The 25,810-nt window shown below is 37.6% G+C and overlaps 1 protein-coding gene across 4 annotated transcripts in view; it reads left to right on the top strand.

The window, feature by feature from the left end:
- The window catches only part of adcy2b (adenylate cyclase 2b (brain)), a 124,513-nt gene that overhangs the window by 51,002 nt on the left and 47,701 nt on the right, over positions 1 to 25,810 (top strand). For all 4 annotated transcript variants that reach the window (XM_041809317.1, XM_041809319.1, XM_041809318.1 and 1 more), the window contains exons 5-9: positions 4,168 to 4,316; positions 8,346 to 8,457; positions 18,697 to 18,824; positions 19,462 to 19,620; positions 23,868 to 24,000. In XM_041809317.1, coding sequence (XP_041665251.1) covers positions 4,168 to 4,316; positions 8,346 to 8,457; positions 18,697 to 18,824; positions 19,462 to 19,620; positions 23,868 to 24,000 — 681 coding nt within the window. The remainder of the gene's footprint in view (positions 1 to 4,167; positions 4,317 to 8,345; positions 8,458 to 18,696; positions 18,825 to 19,461; positions 19,621 to 23,867; positions 24,001 to 25,810) is intronic.

The raw sequence follows: 25,810 nt of genomic DNA, 5'->3' as shown, positions 1-25,810 counted from the left end.
TTGAAAAATTGCAAGAATTTATATTTTGCGCTGTTGGATCTTAAAAAGGTTTTAAGTAGAGCTTCAAAATGCAAATGGGAGTGAGACAAAAACTGAGTAAGCAATTTATTGAAAACAACAATGAAACTGAAATAGTCCGTTCATCAGCTGATCAAAGTCTAAGACTACGGCCTTTAAAAGCCAAAATCTGCACAAAAATGTGGATCCAATGTGATTTTCTGTCAGGTATTCTCACTGTCATGACCTCCTGATGGCAACGGCAGAAACGCTTTCTGTCTTTGAACACGGTCGGATTGTTGAGCTTCCTAAACAAGGCCTCTCACAACGCGCCATCACTGCTGAGGTTGGACGCAACAGACGGTCAGTTTGAATTTCTTCAAAGATCCTGAGGGTTATGGAACAAAAATGTCAAGTGGTAGACCCAAAAACATTTCACCGACGCTGAGCCAGAGGATCTGATTGGCAGCCCAATTACCATCAGACGGCATCTGCGAGGGAAGAGCTTAAAAAACAAAAAACGTCTTCAAAGGCCTCGTCTCCTTCAACGCCGCAAAATTGCCCGTTTGGACTTGGCAAGAGAGCAACAAACATGGGACATTGAAAGGTGGAAGAAAGTTTTATTCTCTGATAAGAAAAAATTTAACCTTGACAGTCCTGATGGCTTCCAACGTTACTGGCATGACAGGGAGATAGAGATGTTTTCTATGTGGCACAGCGGAGGGGGCCCCATCGTGATCTGGGGTGCTTTTCCTTCAGTGGAACAATGGAGGTAATGCAGGAGCGTCAAACGGCAGCTGGCTGTGTGGAGATGTTGCAGCGGGCATCCCTCATGACTGAGGGCCCTCGTCTGTGTGGTAATGACTGGGTTTTTCAACAGGACAAAAGGACTTCTTCCAGGAGAGTAACCTCACTCTTTTGGACCATCCTGCGTGTTCCCCTGATCTAAATCCAACTGAGAACATTTAGGGATGGATGGCAAGGGAAGTTTATGTGAAGCCATCTTCACCACCGCCTCCTGGAAACACTCGCATCAAGCATGCCCAAATGAATTTTTGAAGTCATCAACAAGAACGGTGGAGCAGGTCATTACTGAGTCCTTTTTTGAAACTTTTATTTCTGTTTTATTTCTACCTGGTTTTTGTTGTATGCTTCAGGTCATTGTCTTGAACACTTTTTAAATGCACTGTAAAGTTACATTACTATGCTCGTGCCTGAATTCATCTGTGTAGTTCATTCTTGTCATGAGTTGAACTATACTCATCCATTTGGCCATTGTGCATTAACTGTCTTCTTTCGTCTGCTAATGCACGTCTCTATCCCCAGTTCCTATTAATAGTCACACTCTGGGCCGACTGGCATGCATGCAGTACGTTTGGCTTTGAGGTGGACTTAGGTGAACCTGGAGAGGTCTTTGATTGTTTCTGGGAGGTCAGGAAGCCCTCCACTCCTCCGTCTCTGCTGCAGGTTGTGTCTTTTAGGACTCTGATAACAGAAGTTCTCCTCTTCCCCAAATTTTTTATTATCAAACATCTGTTATTATCCTAGAATAAAGACACTTAGAGTCATATTTTAGTTGATGAGATTAATTCTGTATTTACCTTTACTGAGTGAGAGCAGCACTGTTTTACTCAGTCTGTTGTTTGAGCTTATGTCAACAGAAACAATCAGACTAGGCAGGGACGTTCTTATCTTCCATCTGTGTCTACTGTGTTGTTCTCAGTAGGAAATATTGTTATAAGTTTTGAATTACTGGTGACTTTCAGCTGAAGCCGTGTCACTGTGAATGAGATGGTCCAAAGGAAAGTTGGTTATGAATGATTGAGGACTTGACAGACTTTTACGAGGGTAAAAGTTTAGTCCCTGTCCTTCGCACATAGCCCACTTTCTCTTCTATCAACAGAATCCTCTGTCCATGAGTCCATCTGCTGAGTAATGTAACATGAAATAGTCGTGATCATGCCCACACCTGCGCCCATGCCTCTGCAGGCTAGTTTTACCCATAATGCCCTTATTTTTATTGATAGGTTAAGATTCACAGATGACAGTGAGAGGATCCTTGTAGAAACTGATCAGTTATCTAATCTCATTGAATAGCTCCGATCACTACTGCTCATTACTCACACACACGGCTATTAAAGCCAGATCTCTCCGGGCTAAAACGCCCTCTCTGCATGCTCACAGTGGAGCTTCCATATTGCTTCAGTGATGAATAAGTAAATAAGTACGGTTGGTGGTGGGTTTCTATTTTTAGCCCTCCCCTCACTTCTCTCCAAACCCTCTCTCCACCTAATTTTCTGCTGTGTTTTAGGAAATGAGCTCGTGGTGGGAACAATGTAATGACCCTCTCTGCAGTGAGATGCATTTATGAGTCACACCCCTCAGGCAGCTGCTATTCACTTGGTCTAATATGCACTCACACACTTCCACACAAACACACACCGCCATACAAACACACACGGAGGCACACCAAATCACTCTTAAGCAGCCCCCCGCTTTCTGATGTGTGTGGTGCTCAATCAAAGTCAAAAACCCACAACATTCACACTTAAACATCAGCAGCCAAGAGCTCAGTCACTTTTTAAAATGCAAAAGATGGTGAGGATTTGGCAGAAATTGATATAGCTGTATATCTCCATCTAGCTATCTGTCTCCAAGTATTATTAAAACATATTTAACAGCTACCACGATGTAGCAGATATCACATAAATAAAGGGTTCATATTGACAGCTATTTTTAATTGTAGCCTCATATTTAAGTCTTTACATTTAATATCTTTCAGCTTCAGTAACATTTTAGTCATTTCTACCCTTTATAGTTTCAGTTGACGAAAACTCAAAAACATTTGTCTAGTTTTAGTCCATAGAAAGCCCTCACACTTCAGTCTTTACTTTAAGTCCAAGCATTTCTTCTTCTGTCTGAAAAAAAAGATATGGGGAAGGGGGCGAAGTACATTTTCACAGCACTGTATACTCCCTTCTACATAATTCTAAGCTAATGTCTGTTCTGCTCTCTGCTTTCTTTTGTTTAGCTGAGAGCAGAGGTTTTCAAAGTGTGTGGGAGTGAGCCTCCCCTAAGAAGAAATTATTCATTGGTTGGACCCCCACCCACAAAAATGATTCAGATTGAAAAAAAAAAAAAAACATTTCAAACATTTATGTCTAATCTTAAAACATTTTTAACGATAATATATTTTGAATATTTTGGTTTGCAAATGTCCTTAAACATCTGCCTTTCCCTCTTTTTTCCACTTTTATCCTATTTTGCCCTTTTTCACCTTTTTGCCCATTTAAGCTGCCTTTCATCATTAAATATCCTTTTTTTTTCCAATTTTTCAAACTTTTTTTGCCACTTTCCCCAAGTTTTGCCACTTTGATCCCATTTTTTTGGCCTTTTTTTAATTTACCATTTTTTGCCACTTTTTTCCATTTAAGCCACCTTTCGCTATAAATACCACTTGTTTCCTTTTTTTCCCAATTTTTGCCTCTTCTTTTTGCCATTTTTGCCCTCTTTCACAATTTTTTGCCACTTTTTGCCTATTTAAACTACCCTTTGCCATTACATACCACTTGTTTCCTCTTTTTTTGACAATTTTTTTCCACTCTTGACTGTTTTTGGTCCATTTAAGTCACTTTCCACTCATTTTTTTTGTCACTTCTCACAAATTTTGGCTACTTTCTGACCATTTTTCCACTTTTTCTCCCCATTTTCACCCATTTTTTGTTGCTTTTTGACCATTTTGCCACCTTTAACCTATTTTTATTGCCACTTCAAGCTGTTTTTGCCTCTTTTCACCTCTTAGATTGTGGCTCATGCAAAGGTATTTTCAATCATTTGGCTCTTTGGTTGAGTAACACTGCTCTATAGCATAGTCCTTATAGTAACTATAAGTCTATCCATTTTGCTCCGTGCACAGCAGAGGCTTGCAAAGCAAATCACCTTTTTTTCTGGTTTATGGTTCCGCGCCTCCCCTGAAGCTCTGTGGCGCCCCCCAGGGGAGGCCCGCCTCACACTTTGAAAACCACTGGCTTAGAGAACAACCTATGTATTTTACACATAAACTCTATTAATTCCTGTTTAAACAAGTGAAAAGGAGCCTTGTCTTTGCTTCTTTAACCCATCCTGGTTGTTCTGTCTCTCTGGCCTTTCTCCCTCCCTGCTCGTCTCCAGGAGCGTCTGCTGTTATCCTTACTGCCCGCTCACATAGCCAGAGTGATGAAAGCCGAGATCATCCAGCGTCTGCAGGGACCCAACTTTGGTCGAACTGAGAGCACCAACAACTTCCACAACCTCTACGTGCAACGGCACACCAATGTCAGGTTGGTTTTCTCCTCCTTTATCTGTGCCGCCGTTTCACTAAGGTTATTATTTTCTGCTCTCATCTCAGCACTTGATTTCTCATATACCATCCCATCCTCCCCCGCGACAGGACTCTCCCCCACTGCTCCCCCCTCATCTTCTTTTGTCCTCCTCTCTGTAGCTGCTATCATATTAGGATTACTTCTATATGTTGTCACCTTCTATCAGCTGTCTTTATTTCTTATCCTCGTCTCCTCCATCCTATCTTATCGTTCCCTTTTATGTCATGGCCAAACTCAATCTAGAGTCAATCCGCCTCTATTGTACTCTGGGGTCACTTTGCCAAATGAAGAGGAGCCTGCACCCTTTGTTCTTGATGACACCATCTCCTATACTGATGAGCCTTTACATGTGCTGTTCCCTAAAGTCCTTTTTACGCCCAAGCTGGTACTTTACGAGCTGATGTGTGCGTGTGTTCTCATGTTGGTCTGCCTACCATTCCTCTAATAATGGACTCTAACGTGATCTAGCTCAGCAAGGAGGATAATCTCTCCAGAACAAAGACTTAACACCCAAGGACAGGTTATACAGTGGCTCTGCTGAGTCCTCCTACACTGACGCTGCTTCCAGTGTTCTGTCTGCAGCTGCAGGAATGATGGAGGTTAGATAGGGAGCTTTTCCACTTCTTTGGAAACAATTCCATGTTATGCAGGAGTGTTTTTAAGAAAATAGAGATATAAGTCAGGACTTAATGCTTGTTATGTGCCATATTGTTTTTTTTTTTTTACATGTAAACTGCTTTACCTTCTTTTTGGTACATTATATTTAACATTAGTGATTTCCTCTATGTGAATTTATATGCATCATATTCCTAAATGCTTCTAGATTAGTAAAAATAATGAGCTACAGTCCATTACTTCTAATGTATTATAAATACTGTCCTTATTCACAACTGTTACAAATTCAAAGAACAAATCCACAGGCTTTCGTTTTGCCCAAAAATGGAACGAATTTGTGGACAAACCACTGCATAATTGAACACACTGGGTCTTAATTTGATTTTGTAATAGAGTGCAGAGTGGCTGTGTCCATCTAACAGAGTGCTGTTTACAGAACATTGTCCCACAGTCCAGGCACAGCCACACACACAGGTGCTTGATTTTTCAGGTGCATCTAAAAAAATCGGAATATTATTTAAAGCAGAGATACTCTTGAGTATCTCTTGGTTGAGCGGCTCTTGAGCTGCAGGTTTAGTGACCAGTTGCGGCTCTTTTCATACAATAACTTTCTTTATCTACGAAGGGAAATTCATTTGTCTGGAGTCTCATCTGTTTATGGTAGAATTATAAAGTCTAATTGCTGATGGTATGAAAGATTTTCTATATCTTTCTGTCCTGTCAGCGAAGAGAGAGGAGCCGTCCACCACCGTTGTTTCTTTGGTCATTTAGGGAGATATGAAGTGGATGATCCATGTTCCTCAGAATGGCCTCCACCTTCTTCATTGTGCATGTCTCCTCCTCATCCTCTAATGAGTTCAACTTGATTCCTACCACAGAGCCAGCTTTTTTAACCAGTTTGTTCAGACGTCTTGCATCCTTGTGTTTTACACTGCCTCCCCAGCAGACTGCAGCATAAAACAGAACACTTGGCCCACAGACTGATAAAACATCTGCAGCATCTTACTGCAGATGTCTATTGATCGGAGTCTTCTCAGGCAAAAGAGGCAGCATTGCCCCTTTTTTGTAGATGAAGTCTACGTTTTTAGACCAGTCCAACTTATTATCCAGGTGCACACCTAAATATTTATACAATGTCACCACCTCAATGTCCACGCCACAATTGTTCACTGGCTGAACAGACAAAGAAGACAGACTTTAACTGCCAAATTCAAATGAAAACATGTATATTATTACCGTCAGATGCACACTGGTCGGAGAAGCGTCTGTAAAAGAGTTCAGAGGAAGTCTGCTGGTGGTGGGTCTCTTCAGTAAGTTCATTCATAGAGGTGTGCTGTCTTGTGTTCGAATTGAAGCTTCTAATGCCCTCGTTTTAATACATTTCTTCCTGCCGATGCTCTCCCATACTCCTATTTGATGATATTTTTTGCAATGCGCATCATCATCAACAAGTCAAACACACACGGATCACATTTTCAAATAATGTAAAAATTGAGTAAAACTTGTCCAAATGTGAGTGTTTTATTTGATCTTAAATAATAATAAATACTGTCTAAAGTGTGAGGGAGGGCCGGTTTTAGCCAATTGGAGGCCCAGGGCAAAGACCAATATGGGGACCCTCCCCCTTTAGCTAAAAGCAATAATGATGAGAGGAAAAAAAATTGCAAGCATCTCTTCAAGTTAACAGAGTCACAGAACTACAGAAAATGTCCAAATATGAAATATAAATACCCAAACAGACGGCCATGATTCATCAGCTCTTTGAAAATCTTCTCATAGCTCTAAGGCACATTCTGATATTCTAAAAATACTTTAGTCCCGGTGGAGCTTACATAAATAAACATATGCTTATTATCTGTGAAATATCCTTTCTTCTGACACTATACAGACATTTTTATGTAGCCTATTGCATCCCATTTAACAACACAATAATCCATCAATTCACTGTTTCATTACAGCTATGAAAGGTTGATCATCACATCTCTGGTTTGGATTGAGGCTCTCACAGAAGTATTTTAAAGACAATGTGGCTCTTGGGTAGAATCAGGTTGGGTACCGCTGATTTAAAAGTTCATTTTTCCTGTGATTTCATTATATGAGTTAAACTACCATATATTCCAGCTTCATCTCATACAAAGTGAAATATTTAGAGCCTTTTTTGTTTGAATGTTGACATTTATGGCTTAAAGCTCACAAAAATCAAAAATCCACTATCTTAAAATATCAGAATATCAGAAAAACCTCAGTCTAAGAACAGATTTATAACATTTACGTAAATACTGACCGTCTGGAAAATTCTACTCATTTATGCACTCTGTACTCAGTTGGAGTTACTTTTGCAGAAATTCCTGCATCTCAGGCGATCAGTCCGTGGCACTGCTGGAGGGTAATGAAGCCCAGGTTGCTGTTAGCAGCCTGGATTGTTGAGTCTGGTCTCTCATCCTCCTGTTGACCTTTCCTCAGAGATTCTCTGTGAGTTTCAGGTCAGACAGGTTTGCTGTCCATTCAAACACAGTAACACCATGGTTAGCAAACCAGTCTGACAGCGTTGACTCTGGACTTGATAAAGACCAGTGGACCAACAGCAGCAGATGACATGGACCCCAAACCATCACTGACTGTGGAGACTGGAAACGCTGGGCTTCAAGCAACACAGATTCTGTGCTTCTCTCATCTTCCTCTGGAATCTGGGACCTTGGTTTTCAAATGAAATTCAAAATTCACTTTCTTTTGAAAACAGAACTTTAGAACCACTGAGCAACAGTCCAGTTCAGAACCAGAGTTTCAGAGTCCCTGATAGCACAGAACAAACACAGAGGACACCGTATGAAATGTGCTGTTGGAGTATTATAGTTTTACTTCACTGAAGAATTTCTACAAGAACAATTAAAACAACATGGTGAGTATTTCCATATAAGCTTATTAATGATCAGAATCTCCAGACACTGCAACAGGATCTACTGAGTCACAGACTTTAGACTTTTGATCAGGTTTCAAGTGGAACTAAAGGCAGACTTCCTCCGTGTCTTTAAGAAAGGAATAGACTGGCTGTAATCCTGATCACTCCTCTTGTTCAGACGAACACCCTTGGATTGCTTATGGGTGCACAGATACATTTAACCATCATGAGCACTGGGCATAATAAAGACCATTGTGTCAGGTGGAAAATAAAACACACACCTGTACTGCACTCCATGCTTAGTGCTGGGTGTAAGGGAGGCCTCATTTAATGCAAAAACAAATCTCTTGTGTTTAAATGAATTTTCTTTTTCTTTCTTGTAACAAAAACTTTCTATGCAGCTGCTTGTATTATTTCATAATTCTGTTGTTCATATGTAATGTCTTATTTTTTCTTTTTCCTGTTTTCTGCAGCATCCTGTATGCTGACATCGTGGGCTTTACCAGGTTAGCCAGCGACTGCTCTCCAGGTGAACTGGTGCATATGTTGAATGAACTCTTTGGCAAGTTTGACCAAATTGCAAAGGTAACAAAACACAAATTTAGTATATTTATCACTTTCCACAAATCAGGGCATAAAACCCTGAGCAAAAATGTCTAAATAACTTTTGACTGGGTCTTGAAATAGATGTTCTCTTTTTGATCCTTCCTGTAGAGTTCAGTGAATTAGATAGGCAGACGTGTAACCTCCAGAGAGATGTAGCTTTACTTTTAAAACTGTGTAAAAAAATGGGGAGAATGAATGAAACCAGACTCATAAACCAGAAGAAACAACAGAGGCACACTTAAACATATGTTATATGTATGCCAAATGACACTGAATTTATGGGAGAACATAATTTTATTCCTAAACAGAAAAATCAGAACAAACTTAGTTGAGAGCCCTGAACTTTGCATTTTGGGTATAATTACAGAAGAGGTGGATTTATGGACTCAGCAGACTATATGGTGCAGACCAGCCCTCACCACAGGTTGTAGGATTATCCTTAGACACTGTAAAACAAAAAATGTCATCCCCTTTAGTGAGTGGTTGGCAGAAATAACCAAAATAGCTTTTTACAAGCAGTTACTTTTTTAAATTGAACAATAGACAGGAGGTATTCTGTAAAATATGGGGCCCTTTGGTATGTAATGCATGTGAATGTGAATGTAATGTAAGACAAGATACCTTTGTGATAAAGGTTCCAAAGCCAAATGTGACGAGATTATAATGAAAGTAAATGTGGATGGAACTGCCAACATGTGAACAGTTGAGAGGTGACACTGCCGATGCTTACCCTGTAAATGTTTCTACTAATTTACCTTTTTGTTTATTGTTGTTTTGATTTTTATATGTGTATTTTAGTGAAATTGTTGGTGTATTTTCTTTACTTTTTATTTTAGCATAGTATTTAGTTTTGTTTGCTCTTAATATTTGTAACTTTTTTATTGCTGTTCTAAAGGGCAATAAAAGTGAATAAACAGAAGAAACTCAGATATTCTGTTTTTTAATGTTTTTGACAGAAATTGGAAAAACAGAAAAACGAGCCATTTTCTTGTTTTGTTTGTTTTGTTTTTTGTTTTTTTGTTTTTTTTTTTCATTTTTGACAAAAAAATGGGAAAAAAATGAAAACAAGCCATTTTCTCTTTTTTCCATTTTGGTCACAAAAAAGGAAAACAAATAAATGATTTTTTTTTTTTTTAATGGTACAAAAACATTTTTCAGTTCCATTATCCTGTTTTCTTGTTTTACTGAAATAAGCTCTCATGTCAATATTTAAGCCTGTATAGCCATGAACTGTGTTTACCAGCATAATAATAAGCCTATTTGTGCTATACAGTGTATCAAACATAATGTCAGCAGTTGAAGTACTGGTGATTTGATGGACTACAATAATATTAGAAAGAAAATAAATTCATATAAACACGTAAGCCTGGACTTCTGGAGGTATTTTCTATGTACACAGCATGAGTCAGTTTTTCAGTTCATGGTTGTATTGTTTGGTGGGAAGGTCTATTTATTTGTGTGGGTACACAATAAATAAGTGAATAAATAATTAAATGAATAATAAGAGCAAAAACAAACAACCAGTCAAGATACATCTTTGCTTGGGTGGCTGAAATTTTGACATGAGGGCTTTTATTTTGAAATGTTCACCTCTCTCAATCAGTCACCTGATTTCCTTTTCCTCAAGTATTTCATTAAACAAGAAAAAAAACAACAGAATTGAAAAAAATAAAAAAATTATAGAATTTTTTTCTGATTTGTTTTTCCGTTTTTGTGACCAAAATGGAAAACCAAGAATACAGCTCGTTGTCCGCATATCATCTGTACAGTTAGTATGTTACTGATAATTGAACTACAAATAAAAGAAATACGGCTCAATTTTCATGTATCTGTTTTAAAAACCAAATCAAATAATGAGAAAACGTCTCTGAAACCAAATCAAATAATGAGAAAACGTCTCTGAAACCAAATCAAATAATGAGAAAACGTCTCTGAAACCAAATCAAATAAACAAGAAACGATTCGTCCTTTTGACTTTTGCTGTTTATGTTCTGATCAAAGAATGGATTATAAAAAATGTCAGTTTGATTTTAATCTTAATTTACGTAACCTGGTGCAGATGTTGTGCTCAGAAAAGCATCCCGAGAATCATGTGCCCTGTCCTGTAATGATTCACAGAACACAAACGCCAGCACGTGATTCTCAGGAGGCTTTTTTGATCACAACACCTGCACAGAGTTACACAAATGAATAACTGTAATCAAACTGACTGCTTGTTGCTGTTTTGTCACATTCAATTCTTGATCCCAACTTAAATATCCAAAATCAAAAAAATAATTGTAATTAGTTTATTTGATTTAATTTCAGAAACAAAACAAGAAAATGAGCCATTTTTTCATTTATTTGTCATCCATTATTTGTTTTCCATTTTCTGTCAGAACTGAAAACCAGAATAACTGGATTTTTGAGTCTGGTTTCAACCAGGAAATGGATCAGTCAGAAAACTCACTGACCCACACCTGCACCTTTACCTACAGTTTAAGGTTGTTTATCTAAAGCTTAGTCTGATTCCATCCAGTCTGTTTCTGTTTAAAGTTTTCAACTGATGCTTAAAAAACGGACCAGATGTCTCCCAGCAAAGTGCTTTGCTGGATTTACTATCGTTTTTTGTGAACAACACTAATAATGAATCTGTAAAGCAGCGTTACTCAACCCGTGGCTCTGGAGCCACATGTGGCTCTTTAAAATCTAAATTTGAACTATTATTCCCCAGAAAACCTTAAACAGGAAACTTTGACCTCAGAATTATCCATTGCAAGTCACATAAATCAGTTTGTTTCTCACACTTGTACAGCAGACGTTATTTTATCTTTGTCTGTATATTTCCATGACCCTTATTGCATTTTTTTGCCATTTTTCTCCATTTTTGCCACATTTAATCCATTTTTGCTGCTTATAGCCACTTTTTGCCACATAATTTTGCCACTTTTATCCCATATTTGCCTGGTTTATCCTGCTTTTTGCTATGATACTTTTCCCCTTTTTTGCCACTTTTTGCCCATTCAAGCTTCCCTATAAATACCATTTTTTCCCCATTTCTTTCCACTCTTTGCAGCTTTTTGCCCATTCTAAACACTTCTCATTCATTTTTTTGGTACATATCTGCTGCCTTTTGACAATTTTTGCTGCTGGCAACTCTTTTGCCACTTTTCAACTATATTTGCCACTTTTTCAACCAATGTTTTTGCCAATTTTCACTCAATTTTTGCCACTTTTTTGTTGCTTCTTGGCCAGTGTTAATTTTGGAAGCTATTTTTAAGTTTAGTTTTAGTTTTAATCTTTAAATGAAATGCATTTTAGTTTTATTCACATTTTAGTCATTTCTGTCCTTTTTAGTTTTAGTGCATAAAAAGTCCTCACATTTTACTCTTTACTTTTACTCCAAGCATTTATTTTTCTGTCTAAATCTGGTACAGATCATGGTAGTGTGTTCTCTGCCAAACCTGGGGTCCCTGCTTTCTAAAGCTGAGAGGCAGAAAAGATACAGATGCATTGTTTTTAGATAGATTTACCCACAGTGGAGAAATATCACACATTTTGAATGTCTGACGAAAAATAAATTACTTTTTAGTCTAGCTTTAGTCATTTTGATGAAAACTAAACTTTGTTTTTGTCAGTTTCAGTCATCACAGATCTATTTTTGTTAGCCTCAGTCTAGTTTTAGTCATCACAGATCTATTTTTGTTAGTCTCAGTCTAGTTTTAGTCATCACAGATCTATTTTTGTTAGTCTTAGTCTAGTTTTAGTCATCACAGATCTATTTTTGTTAGTCTTAGTCTAGTTTTAGTCATCACTGATCTATTTTTGTTAGTCTTAGTCTAGTTTTAGTCATCACAGATCTATTTTTGTTAGTCTCAGTCTAGTTTTAGTCATCACAGATCTATTTTTGTTAGTCTCAGTCTAGTTTTAGTCATCACAGATCTATTTTTGTTAGTCTCAGTCTAGTTTTAGTCATCACAGATCTATTTTTGTTAGTCTTAGTCTAGTTTTTGTCATCACAGATCTATTTTTGTTAGTCTCAGTCTAGTTTTAGTCATCACAGATCTATTTTTGTTAGTCTCAGTCTAGTTTTAGTCATCACAGATCTATTTTTGTTAGTCTCAGTCTAGTTTTAGTCATCACAGATCTATTTTTGTTAGTCTTAGTCTAGTTTTAGTCATCACAGATCTATTTTTGTTAGTCTCAGTCTAGTTTTAGTCATCACAGATCTATTTTTGTTAGTCTTAGTCTAGTTTTAGTCATCACAGATCTATTTTTGTTAGTCTTAGTCTAGTTTTTGTCATCACAGATCTATTTTTGTTAGTCTCAGTCTAGTTTTAGTCATCACAGATCTATTTTTGTTAGTCTCAGTCTAGTTTTAGTCATCACAGATCTATTTTTGTTAGTCTCAGTCTAGTTTTAGTCATCACAGATCTATTTTTGTTAGTCTTAGTCTAGTTTTAGTCATCACAGATGTATTTTTGTTAGTCTCAGTCTAGTTTTAGTCATCACAGATCTATTTTTGTTAGTCTTAGTCTAGTTTTAGTCATCACAGTTGTATTTTTGTTAGCCTCAGTCTAGTTTTAGTCATCACAGATCTATTTTTGTTAGTCTCAGTCTAGTTTTAGTCATCACAGATCTATTTTTGTTAGTCTCAGTCTAGTTTTAGTCATCACAGATCTATTTTTGTTAGTCTTAGTCTAGTTTTAGTCATCACAGATCTATTTTTGTTAGTCTCAGTCTAGTTTTAGTCATCACAGTTGTATTTTTGTTAGCCTCAGTCTAGTTTTAGTCATCACAGATCTATTTTTGTTAGTCTTAGTCTAGTTTTAGTCATCACAGATCTATTTTTGTTAGTCTTAGTCTAGTTTTAGTCATCACAGATCTATTTTTGTTAGTCTCAGTCTAGTTTTAGTCATCACAGATCTATTTTTGTTAGTCTAAGTCTAGTTTTAGTCATCACAGATCTATTTTTGTTAGTCTCAGTCTAGTTTTAGTCATCACAGATCTATTTTTGTTAGTCTCAGTCTAGTTTTAGTCATCACAGATCTATTTTTGTTAGTCTCAGTCTAGTTTTAGTCATCACAGATCTATTTTTGTTAGTCTTAGTCTAGTTTTAGTCATCACAGATCTATTTTTGTTAGTCTTAGTCTAGTTTTAGTCATCACAGATCTATTTTTGTTAGTCTCAGTCTAGTTTTAGTCATCACAGATCTATTTTTGTTAGTCTTAGTCTAGTTTTAGTCATCACAGTTGTATTTTTGTTAGCCTCAGTCTAGTTTTAGTCATCACAGATCTATTTTTGTTAGTCTTAGTCTAGTTTTAGTCATCACAGATCTATTTTTGTTAGTCTTAGTCTAGTTTTTGTCATCACAGATCTATTTTTGTTAGTCTCAGTCTAGTTTTAGTCATCACAGATCTATTTTTGTTAGTCTCAGTCTAGTTTTAGTCATCACAGATCTATTTTTGTTAGTCTCAGTCTAGTTTTAGTCATCACAGATCTATTTTTGTTAGTCTTAGTCTAGTTTTAGTCATCACAGATCTATTTTTGTTAGTCTTAGTCTAGTTTTTGTCATCACAGATCTATTTTTGTTAGTCTCAGTCTAGTTTTAGTCATCACAGATCTATTTTTGTTAGTCTCAGTCTAGTTTTAGTCATCACAGATCTATTTTTGTTAGTCTCAGTCTAGTTTTAGTCATCACAGATCTATTTTTGTTAGTCTCAGTCTAGTTTCAGTCATCACAGATCTATTTTTGTTAGTCTTAGTCTAGTTTTAGTCATCACAGATCTATTTTTGTTAGTCTCAGTCTAGTTTTAGTGATCACAGATCCATTTTTGTTAGTCTCAGTCTAGTTTCAGTCATCACAGATCTATTTTTGTTAGTCTTAGTCTAGTTTTAGTCATCACAGATCTATTTTTGTTAGTCTCAGTCTAGTTTTAGTCATCACAGATCTATTTTTGTTAGTCTTAGTCTAGTTTCAGTCATCACAGATCTATTTTTGTTAGTCTCAGTCTAGTTTCAGTCATCACAGATCTATTTTTTTTAGTCTTAGTCTAGTTTTAGTCATCACAGATCTATTTTTGTTAGTCTCAGTCTAGTTTTAGTGATCACAGATCCATTTTTGTTAGTCTCAGTCTAGTTTCAGTCATCACAGATCTATTTTTGTTAGTCTTAGTCTAGTTTTAGTCATCACAGTTGTATTTTTGTTAGTCTCAGTCTAGTTTTAGTCATCACAGATCTATTTTTGTTAGTCTCCGTCTAGTTTCAGTCATCACAGATCTATTTTTGTTAGTCTCAGTCTAGTTTTAGTCATCACAGATCTATTTTTGTTAGTCTTAGTCTAGTTTTAGTCATCACAGATCTATTTTTGTTAGTCTTAGTCTAGTTTTTGTCATCACAGATCTATTTTTGTTAGTCTCAGTCTAGTTTTAGTCATCACAGATCTATTTTTGTTAGTCTCAGTCTAGTTTTAGTCATCACAGATCTATTTTTGTTAGTCTCAGTCTAGTTTTAGTCATCACAGATCTATTTTTGTTAGTCTCAGTCTAGTTTTAGTCATCACAGATCTATTTTTGTTAGTCTCAGTCAAGTTTTAGTCATCACAGATCTATTTTTGTTAGTCTAGTTTTAGTCATCACAGATCTATTTTTGTTAGTCTCAGTCTAGTTTCAGTCATCACAGATCTATTTTTGTTAGTCTTAGTCTAGTTTTAGTCATCACAGATCTATTTTTGTTAGTCTCAGTCTAGTTTTAGTCATCACAGATCTATTTTTGTTAGTCTTAGTCTAGTTTCAGTCATCACAGATCTATTTTTGTTAGTCTCAGTCTAGTTTCAGTCATCACAGATCTATTTTTTTTAGTCTTAGTCTAGTTTTAGTCATCACAGATCTATTTTTGTTAGTCTCAGTCTAGTTTTAGTGATCACAGATCCATTTTTGTTAGTCTCAGTCTAGTTTCAGTCATCACAGATCTATTTTTGTTAGTCTTAGTCTAGTTTTAGTCATCACAGATCTATTTTTGTTAGTCTCAGTCTAGTTTTAGTCATCACAGATCTATTTTTGTTAGTCTTAGTCTAGTTTTAGTCATCACAGATCTATTTCTGTTAGTCTAGTTTTAGTCATCACAGATCTATTTTTGTTAGTCTAGTTTTAGTCATCACAGATCTATTTTTGTTAGCCTCAGTCTAGTTTTAGTCATCACAGATCTATTTTTGTTAGTCTCAGTCTAGTTTTAGTCATCACAGATCTATTTTTGTTAGTCTTAGTCTAGTTTTAGTCATCACAGATCTATTTTTGTTAGTCTCAGTCTAGTTTTAGTCATCACAGATCTATTTTTGTTAGTCTTAGTCTAGTTTTAGTCATCACAGATCTATTTTTGTTAGTCTTAGTCTAGTTTCAGTCATCACAGATCTATTTTTGTTAGTCTCAGTCTAGTTTTAGTCATCACAGATCTATTTTTGTTAGTCTTAGTCTAGTTTCAGTCATCACAGATCTATTTTTGTTAGTCTCAGTCTAGTTTTTGTCATCACAGATCTATTTTTGTTAGTCTCAGTCTAGTTTTAGTCATCACAGATCTATTTTTGTTAGTCTTAGTCTAGTTTTAGTCATCACAGATCTATTTTTGTTAGTCTTAGTCTAGTTTTAGTCATCACAGATCTATTTTTGTTAGTCTTAGTCTAGTTTTAGTCATCACAGATCTATTTTTGTTAGTCTTAGTCTAGTTTTAGTCATCACAGATCTATTTTTGTTAGTCTCAGTCTAGTTTTAGTCATCACAGATCTATTTTTGTTAGTCTCAGTCTAGTTTTAGTCATCACAGATCTATTTTTGTTAGTCTTAGTCTAGTTTTAGTCATCACAGATCTATTTTTGTTAGTCTCAGTCTAGTTTTAGTCATCACAGATCTATTTTTGTTAGTCTTAGTCTAGTCTTAGTCATCACAGATCTATTTTTGTTAGTCTTAGTCTAGTTTCAGTCATCACAGATCTATTTTTGTTAGTCTCAGTCTAGTTTTAGTCATCACAGATCTATTTTTGTTAGTCTCAGTCTAGTTTTAGTCATCACAGATCTATTTTTGTTAGTCTAGTCTAGTTTTAGTCATCACAGATCTATTTTTGTTAGTCTCAGTCTAGTTTTTGTCATCACAGATCTATTTTTGTTAGTCTTAGTCTAGTTTTAGTCATCACAGATCTATTTTTGTTAGTCTTAGTCTAGTTTTTGTCATCACAGATGTATTTTTGTTAGTCTTAGTCTAGTTTCAGTCATCACAGATCTATTTTTGTTAGTCTCAGTCTAGTTTTAGTCATCACAGATCTATTTTTGTTAGTCTCAGTCTAGTTTTAGTCATCACAGATCTATTTTTGTTAGTCTAGTCTAGTTTTAGTCATCACAGATCTATTTTTGTTAGTCTCAGTCTAGTTTTAGTCATCACAGATCTATTTTTGTTAGTCTTAGTCTAGTTTTAGTCATCACAGATCTATTTTTGTTAGTCTTAGTCTAGTTTTAGTCATCACAGATCTATTTTTGTTAGTCTTAGTCTAGTTTCAGTCATCACAGATCTATTTTTGTTAGTCTTAGTCTAGTTTTAGTCATCACAGATCTATTTTTGTTAGTCTCAGTCTAGTTTTAGTCATCACAGATCTATTTTTGTTAGTCTTAGTCTAGTTTTAGTCATCACAGATCTATTTTTGTTAGTCTTAGTCTAGTTTTAGTCATCACAGATCTATTTTTGTTAGTCTTAGTCTAGTTTTAGTCATCACAGATCTATTTTTGTTAGTCTCAGTCTAGTTTTAGTCATCACAGATCTATTTTTGTTAGTCTCAGTCTAGTTTTAGTCATCACAGATCTATTTTTGTTAGTCCTAGTCTAGTTTCAGTCATCACAGATCTATTTTTGTTAGTCTCAGTCTAGTTTCAGTCATCACAGATCTATTTTTGTTAGTCTTAGTCTAGTTTTAGTCATCACAGATCTATTTTTGTTAGTCTTAGTCTAGTTTCAGTCATCACAGATCTATTTTTGTTAGTCTTAGTCTAGTTTCAGTCATCACAGATCTATTTTTGTTAGTCTCAGTCTAGTTTTAGTCATCACAGATGTATTTTTGTTAGTCTTAGTCTAGTTTCAGTCATCACAGATCTATTTTTGTTAGTCTTAGTCTAGTTTCAGTCATCACAGATCTATTTTTGTTAGTCTCAGTCTAGTTTTAGTCATCACAGATCTATTTTTGTTAGTCTCAGTCTAGTTTTTGTCATCACAGATCTATTTTTGTTAGTCTCAGTCTAGTTTTAGTCATCACAGATGTATTTTTGTTAGTCTCAGTCTAGTTTTTGTCATCACAGATGTATTTTTGTTAGTCTCAGTCTAGTTTTTGTCATCACAGATCTATTTTTTTTAGTCTTAGTCTAGTTTTTGTCATGGAAAAAAGGCTGTTGACAGACATTTTTAGCCATAGTTTTAGTTGACAAAATTAACACTGTTTTTGACTATTATTGCTGAATTTAGCGGGGGGGGGGGGGGTTGCCACTTTTCACCCCTGTTTGCCACTTTTTTGTTAAAATGATAAAGCTTGTTTACCTTTACCATTCCTGTCTTAAATTATTTAATTCCAGAATTCCTGAATCAAATGTAAAACTTGTAGAGAAGATGTATCAGACTTATAACAATGTTTTGGTAAAAATAAAGCTTTTAGCTGATATTACTGAGACTCTGTAACAGCTGACCTTTGTGGAGAATTATTCACTAAGTATATATTTATAAAACACCCCAGCTGAGAGACAGAGTCTCTCTTGTGCTGTCAATCACATAAAGTACAGCCTTGAAATGAATGTCTTCTCTGTCCTGGAGCCAGTGACGGCCTTGGTTTTGTACCTCCTCATAGCTCTGTGCTCACTGATGGCTGCAGGTTCAGCAGTGTGGGCCGGCCAGAGTCTACCCGGCAGTCTCACGGGTCCTCTGCTCTCCGGGTTGAAACGGTTGAGTCAGGCTCCTCGCTGCTTTGTGTCCAGCAGTGCTGTCCTCCTGGCTGACGAAGCCGCCGTTATATAAACCTGAAGCAACGATGAGCTGTTACACATCCCACATGTGGAATAAGAGCTAATGGGTGATGTGTGTGGGCGTACGGTGTGAGCTTGACTGTGTGTGTTAGAGGTTTGTGTGACGGTGAGAAAGAGCACGGGAAATTTGTTTTAGAAAGTCAGCCTTTTCCATGAAAATGTGAAACCTGTCCCCGTTTTCTCTGTCTTTAAGGAAAATGAATGTATGAGAATCAAGATCCTTGGAGACTGCTACTACTGTGTCTCTGGTCTGCCCGAGTCGCTGCCTCACCATGCCAGGAACTGCGTGAAGATGGGCTTGGATATGTGTGAGGCCATCAAGTAAAATACCAGATCACTTTCTCTCTCTCTCTCACACACACACACACACACACACACACACACCAGAAAAACAAACAAACACATGCCCGTCAAACAGACTGAACAGAAGGAATGCCAGGCTTGATTACAGCTCTGTTTGAGTTCTGGAGTAAACACAATGTGAATTCAATATGATAAGCCTCCCAACTGAGCAAACAAAAATTCCCAACAAATATCCGTCCGTGCTTCCCCTCACTGCTCTCTGTCTCTGTCTTTGACTCATGCATGACCACACAGATTAGTTTAACAGGCCGGGATGTTTGCATGACAGCATTAACCTTTATGCACAATCTGATCAGAGATGTTCATCCACCTCTGATATCATCCTAGCGTCTCTATTTCACGTTTACATTAAGAGAATTTTCAGCCTAATTAGATATAAAGAAAAACTGAATCATGTTGACATAATGGGATGTTAATTTAAGGCAGCATCAGTCATGGCAGTGGGTATAAAATCCATTCCCTTCCTCCTTTCTTGGTTCTTTGATGGGCTGACTGCATCCCTCCATCTCTTTACCTAACTGTAGAAGTAAAGATCAAACCCAGCATGGTGAACTGTTCCTCTGAGGATTATTTTAGAGCTTTGCTCTCTCCACAGGAAGGTCCGTGATGCCACAGGAGTCGATATCAACATGCGAGTTGGAGTTCATTCTGGAAACGTCCTGTGTGGGGTGATCGGCCTCAGGAAGTGGCAGTACGATGTGTGGTCACATGATGTAACTCTAGCCAATCATATGGAGGCAGGAGGTGTGCCAGGGTGAGATATGAACAGTACTTAAGAGCCTTTATACTAGATCAGGGGTTCTCAACCTTTGGGTCGGGACCCCATTTGGGGTTGCAAGACACTTAAAGGAGGTCTCCAAAAGCCCTAAAAAAACTAAGAATATTAAATTACACTGCTGCCACTCTACACTGATTCTGCCAAATTGTAACCCCTTTTCATCATTTTTTCCCACCAATTTTAACAAATTTTTGCCTTTTAACACCTGTTTTTGTCAATTTTAAACCTTTTCACTACTTTTTTCTGCCTTTTTTTGCCCTCTGAATCAATTCTTGACACTTAAGACTAATGGTTGACCCATTATGGCCACTACTAACCCTTTTTTTCCACTTTTTACAACCAATTTTCCCCATTTTAACCACATTTTCTCTGTCTGATATGCCAAGTTTGATAGTTTAACCAATTTCTGCCACTATCTGCCTATTTTCTCTTTCTCAGTTAACCTTTTATTGCCAGCTTATATCATTTTTTATCCCATTTCACCAAATTTACACCCATTTTTGCCCATTTAAAGCCTTAACAGCCACTTTTTAAACTCCATTTTGTTACTATTTATGCCCATTTTTGCCCCTTTAGCCCATTTTTGCCTTGTTTCCGTTTTTATTTTTTGTTTTTTTGTTGCCATTTTTATCTAATTTCGCCACTTCTAACCCATTTGTGCTGCTTTTGAAATCCAATGTCACCACCTTTTCCACCATTTTTCTTGCCATTATTAACCCATTGTAGCCTTTTTAACCCATTTTAGTTATTTTTTATCAAAGGGATTTACATTTTTCAGAGGCTATTTACTACACAAATTATCAAAAATATATTTGTTTCTTTGATAAGAGTGGTTATTTTTTCAGGTTAAATATAAAATCTGGATATCAAGGCTGAACTTTACAATGAACCATGACTTTTTTTGTTCTTGCTCTCAAACGTACGTCACTTTGGATAAAGGTGTCTGCTAAATGACATCATAACATTTTGCTGGCCTCACCTCCAGTTGATGCCATAAAGCTCTCCCATTTATCCCCCTCATGGACGGCCTTGTCTCCACATGACTGTTCTTAATTGTGCATAGCTGTGTTCAACCACCTTCAGGTCCAGTGGGGGTCCCCGGTCTCTGGAACTTTTATTTTGGGGGTCGTGGGCTGAAAAGGTTGAGAACCCCTGTACTAGATATTGATGTCTTCAGTTCTTCAAACGGGGTTATGCATTATGTGTTTGCAAGGTCTTAAAGATGCAAGATTTTATTGGCAAACAAAAGAAGCAGCTATGCTTTGGGATTATTGATATTGAGCTGTTCCCATCTACTCAACTGCAGTTTCAAGTTCCCTAACAGGTCGCAGTAGCCTGCAGCGTGGTCTTTTCATCCTGGGTTTAGGACAGTGAAGGTTAAAGGAGGTAGTTTTGAGACTTTTTCACCCCTAAAAAACAGTCATTTCATGGTTTTACTCTTGGTGGAAACCACAGTAAGATACATGCAGTGCCTATAAAAAAGTGTTCACCCCCTTGGATGTTTTTAATGATTTTATAGATCAACCAAAGTCTGTATAATTTGACTTTTTTTAACCCAAAAACCCTCTTTAATGTCAAAGTGAAAACATAATTTTTTTTTCCCAAATCTTTTTATTCAATTTTTAGGACATTAAGCAGAAACATGGAATAATAGGTTGATAACTGAGTATGTTGATATGTCCATGAATCACTTGAACGCCTCCTCAGCCCTCCCACTTCCCATGTTAGTTAGCAAAGTACATTGCTGATTGCGAATACAGGTACTGATAACATTAAATTATAATAACAACAATAAATTAAAATATTAATAACAAATAAATACAAATAATAAATGCATGAACAAGCAAACTTGAATAGAAATATGTGAGAAAATAACATTAAACTCAAAAACAAGAACACAGGATAAGTGAATTCTAATAAATAACAAAGATGTTGATATGTGAGTGTGCAAGAAGGAGACTAGTGAGAGAGGACACCAAGACAGCTATGACTACTCTGAAGGAGTTCCAAACTTCAGCAGCTGAGATGGAGAGACTCTGCAGACAACAACTGTTGGCCGGGTTCTTCACCAGTCAGAGCTTTATGGGAGAGTGGCAAAGAGAAAGACACTGTTGAAGAAAACTCAGATTCAATCTGGACTAGAGTTCACCTAAAGGACCTTGGGAGACTCCATGGTCAAGAGGAAGAAAGTTCTTTGGTCTGATGAGACCAGAATGGAGCTTTTAGACCATCAGACAAGATGCCAAACACTGACATCACCACAAACACACCATCCCCACTGTGGAGCATGGTGGTGGCAGCATCATGCTGTGGGGATGCTTCTCAGAAGCCGGCCCTGGAAGGCTTGTGAAGGTAGAGGGTCATTTAAATGCAGCAAAATATATGAAAATCCTGGAGGACAATTTTAGTCAGTCTGATGGAGAGCACGCACACATACATATGCACACATGCACACATACAAACACTATCTAAAATTGCCTAATAGGCTCAATAACACTAACACAAGCACACAAACGAATGAAATGACAGGCTTTTCATCCATAGGCCTATAATGGGGAAATGGCTGATTTTAGTGGTGAACAGTAAAAATGACAAATTTGACTATTTTTCTCAATAATGACACCATAATATTATAGAATGCGTGATTATATTACACAGTGGCTATGAGATCAAAAAATGTGGTTTGAATGGGAGTCAATGGGACGTTTTTGTCCAAAAGCTACTTGAAAGGGTATTAAATTTTAAATCAGATGCTACATGAAAACTAATAATGCATCAAAGCCATTTTTTGGTTAATGTTTCACATACCCAGGACTGATTTTAGATTTTAGTTACATATGGACTAACACAGCCAAAATGGTGAGCAGAGAAAGAGGAAAAATTTGTCCAAATGAACAAAAATGTCCCTGGTGATGCCTGAGGGTTAAATCTTACTGAGCTGCCTGACTCCGCCCCACTCAGGAAATGGATGTGGCCAAATGGGTGTGGCTCATAAAAGCAGTATTTTAGGCTTTTCCTTGGTAAAAGTCTGCTTTTTTTTCAAAGACTGAGATGTAAATTTATTTGTACAGTAGGTTTTCATGGGATTCATTCTACATAAATGCTGCCCTCTTTTCACTGAGATGCTACATAGTGATTTCCCAGCAGCACATTTATCTAACATCATGATAACACAGTTATCACATGTGGTCCAGACAGCAAGGGTTATCTAAATGGATCATGAATCAGCAGTATTTAGCATAAAGTCTCAGCCAACACAAACTAAAAAAAACATCCCATCAATATCAGTTAAATTTATTAAAATTGATTTCGTATTCTAAACCCCAATAAAACACTCCTGTAACACAAAATATCTTGATGTTTCTAAGGAAGAAATACTGTGGAGCAGCAGCACCAAGAACAAGTTCAGTCATCAATTATCTGGAAACAAGTTCACTCATGAAAACCTGTGAGTTTGTCCCGTGTAGTTTATCCTAAGGAAGAACAGGCACAGGGTTAGAACAGGCATGTAGGCTATTGTCCAGTGTTCTTATTAAAACCCATGTAAACATCTTAGACAATCATAGACACCATATTTGACCAATCAGCTCTACATTTAAAGGCCGGCTCAGACTACAGGGATTCTGCCAGAAAACTCAGGTCTGATTTAGAACGTCGGGAACAACAAATTGTACTGTAATGTGACACATCCAAGACGCCCCAAGACCATGATTCAACAACACTAGCATGACAGAAATGTTCTTACATCGTTGTCTAGTTGGACACCCTGACGTCAGCATAAATTAGCGATGAGGATCACCCTTATAGTGTGGCCAGGCTGTCAGCCAAGACAGCAAGATTGTACTCCCATAGCCTGACATGGAGCTGTTGTGTAGTCTGAGCCTGCCTTGTTGTGACTATTAGGTTTGCCGACCTGTAACAAACATGGGAAAATTGTTATTGGGCAGTTATGTGTATTTCATTCTGGAAACCAGAGCTGCGGTTGCAGCATGTTGTCTCACTGTGCTGCTAATGGTTTGTCTCCTGTTGCCTGGTGAAAGGTATGAAAATATGTCCAGTGAAAACAGACATTCTCATCCCCATCAAACCTTTCTGTATGGTTAACAAACAAACCAGGAATCTGAAAGTGGTAGGTTCATGTTTTACAGCTGGAAAGTAAACGCCGCTGCAAGCTCTTAACCTCCTATTATCTGTCCTCTTGTTGCTTCCTGTCTCATCTCCAGGAGGGTGCACATCTCTTCAGTGACGTTAGAGCATTTGAAGGGCTCGTATAAAGTGGAACCTGGAAACGGGCAGAGCCGAGACTCTTACTTGAAAGAACATGGAGTCGTCACCTACCTGGTCATCAACCCCAAGGTTGGAAACCATCCCTCACATGCAGGCAGAGATGGGGGTCTTCTAACACATTAAAGAGCGGAGGATGTGGGCTGGGCTTTTCTAAATAATGGGCAATTTTAATAGAATTTCTTTGGCAGTCCAGTTTATAGTGTATATAGTAATTACAGTCGCAATCAAAATTATTCAACCTCATTGCAAATCAGGTAAATTGAAAATATTTACAGGCTGTCGGCTGTTTGCAATGAAAAAAAAATCAAACAAAAGTAATTTAAATAGCTCAACACAATGACTGCTTCAAGTGGTTTCCCCAAATTCAACTGAAAATGCAGCTTATACTGACTTCTTCTGGTCTCAAAAGTATTCAGCCCCTTCATGGAGAGCAAACCTTTAGCTTCTTTGACCTGCTGCAAACGAGAACCATATCCAGACACCAGCTCCTGGCAGCGTTCCTGAGGAATCTTAGCCCAGTCTTCATGTGCAATGGCCTCCAGTTCAGTAATATTCTTGGGTCTGCATGCTGCTTCTTCAAATCCCACCAGGGATTTTCTACGGGGTTCAAGTCAGGCGACTGTGATGGCCGTTGTAGAATCTTCCAGGACTTCTTCTGCAACCAAGCCTTGGTGGAATCTGAGGTATGCTTGGGTTCACTGTCCTGTTGGAAGGTCCAATGAGGCCCCAGCTTTAGTTTCCTTACGGACGGCATGACGTTTCTTCGTAGATTTCCTGGTACTCCAATGAATCCATCTGTCCTTCCACGCACTGCAGGTTTCCACTTCCAGAGGATGCAAAGCAGCCCTAGAGCATCACTGAGCCACCACCATGCTTAACTGTGAGCTCAGTTTTCTTTTCAGCATCTGCTTCATTCTTCCTCCTCCAGCACGCTGCTGACCCATCAGGCCAGAAAGTTCTAGCTTTGTTTAATGGCTCCAAAGAACAGAATCTCAAAACCTGTGTGACTTAATTCTATGATTTTGAGAACATTGGAGCTTACTTTTTTTGGTCTTTTGGGTCAGTGGTTGTGTACCTCTAGGAGTTCTGGCATTGAAACCGTCTACGTTCAGTACTGTACCCACTGAAACCTCAGTCCCAAGTTTTGTTGGAGGTCTTTTGCAGGGTTTTTCACAGCCTGCCTTCTCAGATATCTGGTTGCAGCCATCAGACGTTTGTACTCAGAGATTCTGCAATAACAGTGAAAAGGAATGCCTGTCTCTGTTCTGTAATGAGCAATTCAAACAAAGGTGCAACAGAGCCGTGCACGCCCGAGCTTACACACACACCCCGGTGTCCCGTAATCAGATGGCAGCCGCTGCCCCAGCTGCTGCTTTCAATGAAACTCGGAACTCTGGATTTCTTGGTTCAAAACTTTGTATTTTCTCAATGAAATACAGGGAAAATAACATGAACATTAATTTTGATCGATTAGATCCAATAGCCTTTTTTTCCTCCATGTTTCTGAGTTGGAGGTTCGACTTTAAGCAGTGTCACAGCGCACGTATTTAGGTCGGAGGTTGGAAACTTCAGAGTACCGAGCTCACTTGAACACATCAACTTTTCGGACGCTGCTGTGAGCAGAGATGTGTCTGCTCTCTCCTCTCATGTACAGAGTGTGATCAGCTCTCTAACCTCGCAGTCTCTCCAGTTAATCCACATTATTCTTTGAATGACTGCTGTTGTTTTCTCTGATAAAATGCCACTCGATTGAACCACACTGGTTTTTAAATCTCCCGTTTATGGAGACAGCAGCACAAAATCGCCGTTGCAGAATGCCATGACGTCCTTTCAGACTTGTTGCAGAAAAGTCTGTTACGGCTCTGATACTACCTCTCGA

The sequence above is a fragment of the Cheilinus undulatus genome, linkage group 16, assembly GCF_018320785.1.
Source record: "Cheilinus undulatus linkage group 16, ASM1832078v1, whole genome shotgun sequence".
NCBI classification, from domain to species: Eukaryota; Metazoa; Chordata; class Actinopteri; order Labriformes; family Labridae; genus Cheilinus; species Cheilinus undulatus.
The sequence above is the reverse complement of the archived record's forward strand: the minus strand, read 5'-3'. Positions and strand labels throughout refer to the sequence as shown.